The 11,494-nt window shown below is 33.0% G+C and overlaps 1 protein-coding gene across 6 annotated transcripts; it reads left to right on the top strand.

Annotated features, from left to right (window-relative positions):
* Window positions 1-2,508: 2,508 nt before the first annotated feature.
* Window positions 2,509-9,927, top strand: LOC140882857 (PHD finger-containing protein 6). Of its 6 annotated transcripts, none has more exons than XM_073289077.1 (9): window positions 2,509-2,523; window positions 3,575-3,666; window positions 5,943-6,028; window positions 6,207-6,625; window positions 6,995-7,168; window positions 7,902-8,019; window positions 8,153-8,383; window positions 8,488-8,609; window positions 9,287-9,927. In XM_073289077.1, the coding sequence occupies exons 2-9, from the start codon at window positions 3,664-3,666 to the stop codon at window positions 9,694-9,696; spliced, it is 1,563 nt and encodes a 520-aa protein (XP_073145178.1). In that variant the 5' UTR covers window positions 2,509-2,523; window positions 3,575-3,663; the 3' UTR covers window positions 9,697-9,927. The 6 variants fall into 6 exon arrangements, with proteins under 6 accessions (XP_073145178.1, XP_073145179.1, XP_073145177.1 ...); XM_073289078.1 differs by lacking the exon at window positions 2,509-2,523 and adding an exon at window positions 3,316-3,335; XM_073289076.1 differs by lacking the exon at window positions 2,509-2,523 and having other exon boundaries at window positions 3,513-3,666.
* The last annotated feature ends 1,567 nt before the right edge of the window (window positions 9,928-11,494 follow it).

Raw genomic sequence — 11,494 nt, 5'->3', positions numbered from 1 at the left:
ATTTTTCCGAGACAAGCAAAGGTGGACAGGGACCACCAAAACCGCGTTTTCCCAGGGGCCCACTGCATAAGAAAAAGATGCCCCGACAACAATAAAGAAGGCATGTGAGGAGAATAAATCCAAAAGAAAAATTCAAGCATGTGACTCCTCCACTAGTAAAAGATGTCATTGGGCATGTGACTTTCCCACTAGCAAAAGATGCCATCAATAATGACATAAAAAATTCAAGACAGCTATAAGATTCCCTGAAGTTTTTCGGTGAAACGAGTGGAACTTCGGCTATAAATACAGGATTTTGAGGAAGATGAAGACATCGATCATTCCCTTCAGCTTTCTTACGAAATAAAAATTATTGTAATATTTCTCTTTCTGAGTTTGTGTTAAATTTCTGTTTTATGTATTTCAAGAACAAGACTACTATGAGTAGCTAAACTAGTTATCTCCTCCTCTTCAAAGGAGGTTGATTTATGTAATAATATGTTGTCTGAATAAATTTCCTAAGTCTCTTGTTCACCCATGTTTATATTTTATAATTAATTTTATATACCATATGCCTTAAGGTAGAAAAAGAATTAAGGCTGTGCTGAGTGTCGTTGAAGGAGCTTGTGCAGAAACCATCTGTTGCGACTGCGTGGTTGAGTGTGAGAAGCACTTCGTAAAACTCGGCAGGTATGACCCGACGACACTATGGTCAAAGAGGTATTTAATTTTAAATAATCTTATGGAAGCATGATGGGCTTATGCATAAATTTAATAAAATTGGGAAATAAAGGCCAGAATAGATATTTTTTAGTTTCAAGGACATGTTCGAGACACTTTTTAATTGAAAAGAGATATTTTCAGGATACGAAAAACAAAAGGGATATAATTGGCTCAATAACGAAACTAGAGGGATATATTTAGGAATTATCTCGATTTTTATCATGTCATCATATTTATATATGTATATATATGTACAAATATATGAACACAAATAGATATTGATCAAGTGCAATCCTCTCCTACACTACCTCCTACATGTTTAATTTAGGTAAATAAATATGCTATACAATCTATTAATTTGACAACCAGTTCTTGTTTCAGGGCGATGGGATTTGACACACACATCTCGTTTATCTTTTCTTCTTTGACTTTGACATGAGCAACAAAATGTCCTATCAATAATATTTCCATTGCTATCCTTGTGACATGTCTGTCTTCTAATGCTAAAACCGAGGGCCCTTGCATAATTATTGTAAAAGTTATATGTCGCTTCTTCACTTTCGAATTCCATACCAACTTGTGGAATTCTTGTATTTGAAATATTGGTATGAAAATCATTAAGGACCTTATCATAAACTTCTTCAATAATATTTTCATATTTCTTATCATCATAAATAGTGTCTAATATATTATTTTCTTGATCAAAGTCCAACCTACGAGATGTAAGATTGTCTTTCACGATAGAATCTCTATCAATTACTCCTGCACAATTATATTTAATAGAAATATCATCTACTTATATTTTTAGTTCATAATTATACTACCTTTATTATTATAATTAAAAATAAAAATTAAAGATAAATAATAAATAAATACTATATATCTAAAACTAACAAATAAATTAAAAAAATTATCAAATAAACTTCCGATTTTCAGTAAAATATTCGAAACTTTTATTTCAATTATCAAGAGTATCTCACATAATATTCAATCATTCAATGTTGATATACTAGGAAGAAAATTGCACACACACACACACACACACACATATATATATATATAGATATATATATATATATAAAAGTATCTATTATACAATTACATAAAAAAAAGTTGAAAAAAAAAACTTAGCACGAGTATTTGCGATGAATTTCAAGAAAAAAAAGGGTTAGATAAACAATGTACCTTAATGACAACAAGTAGTAGCAACAACTTCTTGGGACGTTATTTTACTTCAAAAAGAAAGACTTGCTTGATTTTTTGTAAACCGAAAAATACATATAATGTTTTGCTTTGCTTTATAATTGAATAACATATTTCAATAATTATACAAGAGGTTGAGATTTTATGGAAAAAGATTATTTAACGTTTAAATTGAAGAATAAAAATATTGATATCCATAATGAAATATTATTTATTATATTATAATTATTTTTCTATATTTGAATTTAAATATCAATGTTTAATTATTTTTTAAATCAATGTTTTAATATAATACATATATATACACACACGTATAAAAATATGGATATTAAAAAATAGATATTATTACAATGTATTGAATATTATTTAATTAAAATAAAATTTATTTAAAAGTAAAATTTTTATTATATTTTAATATTTCCATAAATACTAAATATTATTTTATTTTAATAAAGGTAAGATGTGAAAGAGATATTAATTGATAAATCAATTAATAGATTGTATATCATATTTATTTACCTAAATTAAACATGTAGGAGGGAGTGTAGGAGGGGATTGCAATTGGTTTTGGGGTGTCTAGCACCCACCACCGAATAAAGAATCCACTCGAACAACGTGGTAAGTGGTTTCCGAACATCCTACACCTCGGATTCATAAAAGGAATAATACATTAGTTTTGTTTCTCCCTACAAAACATCTTTATTTAAATTCGTCAACGAAATTCGTCAACGATTTATATTCATATGTTGGATAATAATTTATAACATGTGTAATCACCTCCACGTATTTCGATTTTGATCGAAAATAACTTTTTGTATAGTCAAAATTGTTTCAGATACTCTATAATTCCCAACGGAACCAAGGTACAATGTTTGATATAATTTGGTTAATTTAATATAAACTGCAATCTTCTTTCTAACTATGTATGTGATCGTGTAAAATAATGTTAGAAGGTCAGAAGGTAATTAAAATATCTGAAATTTTACATGATTAATAGGTTAGTTTGACAAGTGATATCAATTTATCACCAAAATCGATCATGGTAATTCATAAGAGGTCCTTTTGGGATTATCTTTCACACACAAAACATATACATTTATGATAGTGGAGCTTACAACCGCTATTATTAATTGTAAATTATGTTAATCAGGAGCCTTCAATGTGATGTTCAAGTTGGTGGAGTAGGTAAACGTTTGAGTAGATGTCAAAAATTTGATTTTTCTATCAACATTTTTTTGACTAACCTGTCATACAGATTTTTAGGGTACTGATAGTTCATGATTTATCGGTCCATCATAAAAAAATTATGCTAGCCAATACAACAAGACTAGACAAACCTTGCGCGATTTGAAGGCTACTGATAGTCCACGAGTTTACCACTGCGTCATAAAAAAAAATATGCTAGCCAGTACAACTACATCGGGCGATAGGTTTGTCCAAATACATTCATATTTTATCAACTACGAACATGTGAATAAAAAATACAAAATCACTTATTTGTGCAATTACTCAGTGATGCCATTGTCGTAAAAATCATAAAGTTAAAAAAATTAAGAGTTCTGATTATAAACTAATTGTGGGGCCAAATTTAAGAACGCGTTTTCGAAGAATTTTTATTTGTATTTTGTAATTAGAAAACTCACGGAACAAGCACTATATTATATTACAGTATAATAATGAAGCGTGGGGCGGCAGCACGCATATTCTGAGGAAAGCAGCGCCACGCATCTTAGCTTCCCAACATCGCAGGCCCACCACATGGTGAGAAAACCCTCACCTCCGTTATGTGGGTGATTATTATTATTTTTATCTGGCTCAATGTGGATGCTTAGGGGTTCTTTGTTCTTTTATTACTGTTTTAGTTCCAAATATTTGGATTTTTGCGAGCACAACTGATTTTGTTTGTATGGTTTTTTCGATGTTAATGGGAATCTGGTTAAATGGATTCTCTATATTTTATTGGGGGCTCTTGGACATTTCACTGTCTTTGTGGAAGTTGTTGGGGCTAGCAAATCAGAGAATAAAATATATAAAAGCTCCCCCATTTTTTAGTGAAATATTTACTACTTCATGAATCGCATTATTTTCAAGATTTGAAGGTTATATTGCAATTTCGTCTTTTTCATGTTTAATAGTTTCTTGGTGAAAATGGGTCATAGTTCGGGCTTGTAGGTTCGTGTTTAAAGTGGGGCCTGGTCTCGAGTTGAAAGTGTTGGTGTGTATATAATATAATTTTCTTAAGAGCGGGTTGGTGTGTAGTGTTTTGTCCAATAGTCTTAAATTGGCACCGCTTCATGCACGTGGTTGAACTTTTTTTAAAATTGCATGTGTGTATCAGATGATACTGGTTTCAATGGCCAATTTTGATAGTCCCCTTCTTTGGTTTACATGGCCAATTTGATAGTCCCCTTGTTTCTCTAATTTTCTTATTTTGAAGCGAAATTGTATGGACCGTTTGAATACAGTTCTAAAAAAGATGTATTTCCAAGGAATGAAAACTAGTTCAAAGCACCAAAAGATCCATAGCACGATGAACTCTTGTATATAACTATGGATGTTGACTATTCTAATACTTTCAACACAACTGGGCCAATTCTTATGGTATGATTAGGAAAGTCGGTGACTTTTCTCCAAAACAGGCGACCCTCTTTAGCAAATCACCAATTCGTTTTACCAAGCAGTGCTGGATTAAAATCCATTTTCCAGGTTACCTTCTTTTTATGAATCCAATAGACACGCTTATAGAAGTAATGAGAGTAACTTTGCATGTAGTCATCGTGAAGATAAAAAGGTCTTCTTCTGAAATAAACTTTGCATGTAGCCATTGTGAAGATAGAAGGACTTATTCAAAAGAACATTTGCCGGTGTATGTACATTGTTGTTGCGTGTGAACCTCAAATTTTCTTGATCTGCAAGTGAGGACCTGCGTCCCGACCTAGTTAATTGCACCTGCTACTTCTCTACCAGCCTAGTTTACCAACTTGCTACGCATTTCTGCCATTTTAATTCAAGAAACTATTCTTCCTGTTGCCATTGTGAAAAAATTAAAGCGATTAACTTTCTCACCCGCTATGGTTCTTGTGACTGCTTTTGAATACTCTCTGCTCTTATGATTGAGGTGGTTATGCTCCAATAGACGATCTATGAGTATGAATAACATGGACCTGTATGCTAGCATTCAAGATCAATGATCACTCCCACCTATAATTGATGTGGGAAAGTAGAGAAGTGACAACGTGGACACGTGGCATGCCTGTTACTATGTTTTCATGTATTATTTGTATTTGATATGTATTGTTTCTAGGTTTTGATCATATTATTATATTTGTTGTAAATTCTGTTATTGTTTGTTGATGCTCTGTTTTCTCAAAAACAATTGGAGCTTTTGTTGCATCCTTTCTAAGCCCATTTCTGTTTAAAAGCCTTTAAGTATGCTTGCTTAGGGCAGTGAAATTTCTACCATCTTTATTTGAGAAGTCTGTTGGTGCTTTTTGGAGGGCAATAAACCACAATGCAAATTACATTTTTTGAGGTGAATCTAAGTTTATTTGCGTGACATGAATTTTCGCCCGTTCGCCGATTTCCTTGAGAGTCTACAAATGAAGCTAATGATTTAATCGATGATCTTCTCTTAAATTTGAATTGATGAAAACATTCAAGCATCTAATGAGGCTTTCTGTTACTTAAATAGTTGAAAAGGAAATAACTTGATATTTTAGATTCAAGAATTTCAGTGAGCAAATTAGCCCAGAGTTATCTGTTTAAACACAAGTATAAACTAGATTCCATTTAGCGGCTTGGCTACCAATTACCTTCATCATCTTAATTGTCAAATATGAGACTTGAAATATGGAAACCTTGTATCAAAATATTCTTTTGTTCAATGCAGCTATGTCATGATTTATCTCCTCGAGTTCGTGGTTTGATGCGTTCTTGAATCTTTCGCTTACCATACTGAAATATAGTGAAATGATTTTTTAAAACTTTCCTCAAATATAATCTTTAGTAAGAATTATGCCAAATTTTTGCATGTGCAGGAAGAATGCTGTGATATATGTGGTTCTATTGGTGTTCCTGATGCACTTGTTACTTGCTCTCAGTGTAAATCAAGTATTGAGCATATGTAAGATGTTCCTTTTGTATCTCTCTCCACATTGTGTGCTTTGCATATCTGTGTGTTGTTAAGGGTCATCATCTTCATGGTCCAAAAGATATGTTTGAAGAGTATGCTCTTCTGTTGGAAATTGATTCCATGGTTCGTTTATTTTTGAAAATGCATCTATTTTTCATTCTGATAATAGGTATTGCATGAGAGCTCGTTTCTCTGAGTATCCTGATGATTGGCGTTGTGAAGAATGTGACCCGAGCTCTAAACCAACTTTTTCAGGACTAGCCAACAGTTCAGAAGTGCGTAAGGGTGCAGCGCGGCCTTTAAAAACCAGGAAATTGCCAAATGAATCAAAACGGGGTCTCTTTAACTGGGAGAAGAAGGTTGCAACCAGGAAAACTAAATACATATCTATCAATGATGTGATTAAGCTCTCATCAGGGGCAGTTGATCTTTCATCCCGTTCAAAGGTCACGTGCCAATCAAGCACCTCACAACCTCCGATCAGGGAACAAAAACCTTGCTTCTCACTGAAAAATTCTGCATGTGATGAAAGATGGACATCTTTGCCTGTCCACTCTGGGTTCGCCCCCTGTGTAAGCCCTACTAAAGGTATATATTTTTATCTGTTTCTTGGCCAGGTGGTTTTTTAATCAAAAGTTGCTTTTTGTTTACTCCATGAAGTAAAACCGTTATACTTCCAGACTTCTATGGGGATAGGCTAGAGGAAACTGTTTGTTGGGGGGCCTTTTCAAATGAAGTAAGAAAATAGAGAAATCTATACCAAATTACATTTTAAATGTTGGCATATGACGTGGTTTGTTGCATTTGGCGGGAAAATTATTGGTATTCTCATACAGACATAACAGAATTATGTAACTTATTATATTAAAAAATATTTTTTGGCCTTCTCTTTCAGCTGATTTTCACATGTGAAGTCTAAGGATATGATTGATGTACTTATTTTCTGTGTGATTTCAGTCGAAGTGCAAAGACCAATTAAAAGCCTCCAGCCTTCTCAAGCTCCTGCAAAAAAACATATTCTGAAGGAGCAACCTGTGGAACCTATGTCACCTCAAAGAAAGGTGAAAAGCATGATGAAGAAGGATGCAACTGCGTCATCACCAGGCCTGCCACGAGTTACCACCACCTCAGGCAAGAGCTCTGTTGTTTAACTTTTAAAATTTTGTTTAATTTGTGATATAGTACTTAATTCCAATGCCATTGGATGAACTGGTTCTTTATTAATTTCATCATTTTAAGTGAATTTGATTTCTACTTTTCAGTTGACTATCAAACTTTTTTATTTTTTATTTTTATCTGTGTGGTGATGATACGAGGAAGAGTAGAATGTGATAATTATTTAGTTGATTGCTATAAACGAGATTGAACATGAATTATACTGTTATAGTGAAGTAAAAAAAACACCAATACACCCTTCTGGTTTTTAACCTTATCTTTTTTTTTAAAAAAAATCTGTTTTCGAACAAATTCTTTTTGTTTGCTATCTATAAATTATTATTATTATTATTATTATTTTCATAAAAGATTATCTACCTGCTTATTATTTTCATAAAAGATTATCTACCTGTTCGTCATTTTAAAAATTACATATAGACATAATTTTATATTACATTTGTAAACATAATAATGAACCCATAAAAAAACTAAGCAATGCAATATAACAACAATATTTGTTTAGAAAGATTATGTACGTGCAAGAGAGGATGCAAATGCATGTTATAAAGGCTTAAAAGAGATGTATAATCTGAGAAGTGTAGAAATTTAAACATCAAATGATGCCCTTTTTGTATTCCAAACTTCTTATTTTAGAAGAAAATTGTGTGATGGCTTGCATTATATACTCTCACGAGAACTTATTTTTTAGGTTGTTGGGGTTCCTGTGCTGTTGAGAAAAGTAATAATTGTTCTGAGATTGTACATAGCAATCTCTTGCATAGTTCTGAAAAATGTTCTACTACTCCTGCTATGGATGCTTTGTGGAAGTAAGTTTTCTGCTTTTTTGTTAAACATGATATTATATTTCCTTTCCAATGACTTTTATGCGGGTTTTTTTGCAAACACAAGGATATTTTTAAGTTTGCATTTTTTTACCAACTTGTACTTTTCTGTTTTTAGGGGGAGATTCAGTATCTGTGAGTATCTTAAAAATGGAGCTCTGAACGACATCATTCAGGCTCATCCTCCTTCAAAAGTTCGAAGGAAGATTTTTGAATTTTCGAAGATAATGCCTGAAACACTTCAGTTTGAATTGGTTCCATGCAAAAAATTTTGGATCAACTTATTCCAAGAGTATCATCCGGATAGCCGTGATATTGGACTCTATTTTTTTCCTTGTGACGGAGAGAGGTTTGCCTTTTTATTAAGCTCATGTGCTAGAGCAGCCCTTTTCTCTTCTTCAACGTTTCAATGCACTTTAATACAGTAATAACTATTATTTCATAAATTTGTAGAGCTGTGAACTATGCCTCTTTGCTGGACTCCCTTAGCGAGAGAAAATTGGCTTTGAGGAAACAGATGGAGGACGTTGAGCTCGTGGTCTTCACATCTGCTCTTCTGCCGACGGATTGCCAAAGTAAGTTTTGTGGGTGTAGATGTTCGTTTTCTATTACTTTTCATAACTGTCTTCTTCAATCTGTCCTTCCATCTGGTTTTTGTGTCTTAGCTGTTTGACATGATTTGTTGCTTGTGCACACCAAAATTGTACAAGTTAGGCAACCGAGGTAGAGGGAGGAAAAAAAGACTTGGTTGGCACAATAACACATGATAAAGTTCATTTAAATATAGATGATACCTTACTAATGGATAAAACACAACTACATAGAATGATCCATGTAGTCCTCCCCATTTGGTGAGATAAAAGGCTTGATTACTGTGGTTGTAATGACTTTGTCAAACTTGGAGTGAAATGGCTTTTGCTTATTTTTGCTAGGACAGATTTATTATTTAGCTATGAAGTACCTTTGGTGTTTTTGTCTCAACAGTTGAGGCGAGTATGGAATTCAATATTCGGAGTAGTATAATACTTTTTCTGAACCTTTTGGCTCTTAATTTGCGGATGTCACGCTGCGTTCATTCTGTTCTATCTTAGGATGAAATCATTTCAATTTTGGTTTTCTTGGAAAAGAATATGGAACTTAGTCAAGAATGATGGATTGTTGTGCAAACATTGAACAATACAAGGCTTGGCAACTGCAGAATTTGTGAACTAAAAGTCGTCTAATAATTTTGCTTTTGTGGATTTGCATACAGATTGGAAAGGAAAGTTCTTCTTATGGGGAGTATTTCATAAGCTGAAACGAGATACTACCGTCCGATCTCTGGTTGACACGAATGAGGGAGACTGTAGCACGGAGGTAGACACGGAAATCGACATGATTGGTGGGGTCGACACCGGATTATTGGACGTGGCTGTACAAAAAGAACATCCTGGAAAGGATTGCCAGAGTTCCAAAGACCATGCCAGTCCCTTGCCTGGATTCGTCTCTAAGATAGATCCTGATTCGAGACTATTGAGTTCTGTGGCCCGAGTACTTTCATCAGATGTCAAGTTAGAGCCAGCTGATGATATTCCTCCTGGATTCGACCAGGAATATTGCCGCAGGGTTCGCGATACAACTGTTGACAACCAAGTCCGCGTCGGTGTTGGGAGGAAAATTTGAGACGAGCTTCATATTCCATTTCTTGTGAATGTCAGATTTGATTTGTAAGGTTTAGCATAGATCCTAGGCTCGTAAAGTATGGCCTCAAGTCTCTTTAATGATGTAGATGCTATGGCACTAGCTCTCCTGATTTAGTATTTGCCCAACAGAACTGAAGGAAAATACAGATGCCTGAAGCACTTCAGTTTTAATTCTTAAAAAATATCCATGCAAGACTGCGTATAACCGCATCAAGGTATCTAATAGTATGGAAGGCTCAAATAGTATCATATATTGAAGCATAATATTCGAGCCGATTCACATATTGCTCAATCAAATAAATGCTGGTAGTAGAACACAAATTCGGATCACATGTGACAAGTTCTTTTAAATTAATTTTTTTACTAACTAATTTGCAATTAATTTGGTGAAATTTTAATTAATTTTATACACACTCTCAAATCCTCATTTTTTGTTAACCTCTCTTCAAACTTGTCTTCAACAATGTTTCATCATTTATGCATTATTGTTTATAAGTTATAATATAAAATCATCCAAATTCTTGAATTTTTTATATATAATAAAATCATTATACTTAAAATAGTGTTTGAGAGAGCTTGTAGGAAACACTTTTAAATTTTTTCGTAAATAATATTTTTATATAGCATACATATCCGGTAACCCGCATTGAAAAGTATGAGGCGACAAGTTACGATGATTAAAAAAATTGAACATCGAATTTACAAGAAATTAAATTATATTGTTACAAATAGGTTATGATAGTGTTTGAGATAACTTTTAGGAACAATTATCAGCTTTTTGTCAACAAAATTTTGAAAGTGTTCTTAAAACTTTTCCAAACACTACTTATAACTCGTGAAGAATCAACGCTCCAATCTGAAAATTGTCTTTTTTTCTCTTTTTGAACCATCGAGAAGAACCCACGATATGTTTGACTCTATAATTGGTTGAAACTTGAAAGTTGAAACCCTGAAAAAGAAGAGCCCGACAGGCGACATGGCCGAACATATTATTGTTTGCGCAGCTTATAAAGTGAAACTAAAAAAATTTCAAAAAGTATTGACATATTATATTTATATACAAATATATAACGTGAAATGTATGAACCAGAGTACAATTCCAAATAAGGCCTTTCGTGGGTGTTTTATAAGAAATATCATGCGCACAAGTGAGATGTATTTAAGCGAGAGATATTTGCTCAAACATCTAACACAAATATACATAAGTACATTTCTCTAAGCGTAAAATAAAATATCTCCACTTTCTTTTATTATTTCTCAGCAGTCAGCTACTAGTTTGTCACATCCGCATCTAATTATGAAATAACAGCTATATAATTTATTTCTCCCTTTGTCTGTGTACTTTCGATTGTTCCTTTATTTAAGACAAAGATACGATAAAGCAACAATTAAAGGAAAGCAAAAGGAGGCTGCTTGACTCAAGCTAAAGATATATATACATAGAGAACCAAATTTTCATGATTATTTTATACTTTTCTTGACTTGGAGTGAAAGCCAAAATCAAAATTGCGCAAATTAACCCATGCATCATGATTTCTTCGTTTTCGAGTTGCCAACCCTCTTTGATTTACAAAATCAATGTGACATTTCGCTATATACATACATATATATCTCATAAAAATATTACTTAACTAACATCAACTTTAACTTTATGTTGTGTTTTGTGTGGGTTCGAAATTCGAATATAGGCTTATTTTATTATATACTTGGATGAATGAATTTGAAGTTAAAGATTTCAAATTCATAATACCAAATTTATTGTTTTATTTGGGTAAATC

This window comes from Henckelia pumila, chromosome 2, assembly GCF_033568475.1.
Source record: "Henckelia pumila isolate YLH828 chromosome 2, ASM3356847v2, whole genome shotgun sequence".
Classification (NCBI taxonomy): Eukaryota; Viridiplantae; Streptophyta; class Magnoliopsida; order Lamiales; family Gesneriaceae; genus Henckelia; species Henckelia pumila.
This window is presented reverse-complemented; position numbering and strand designations above follow the sequence as displayed.

Excerpts from the sequence above, each read along its gene's own strand:
- LOC140882857 (XM_073289075.1), top strand. The coding sequence starts at position 5,417 with ATGCAAATTACATTTTTTGAG. Across the intron at positions 8,020-8,152 it reads GCTATGGATGCTTTGTGGAA|GGGGAGATTCAGTATCTGTG; the intron begins GTAAGTTTTCTG and ends TTCTGTTTTTAG. Across the intron at positions 8,384-8,487 it reads TTTCCTTGTGACGGAGAGAG|AGCTGTGAACTATGCCTCTT; the intron begins GTTTGCCTTTTT and ends ATAAATTTGTAG.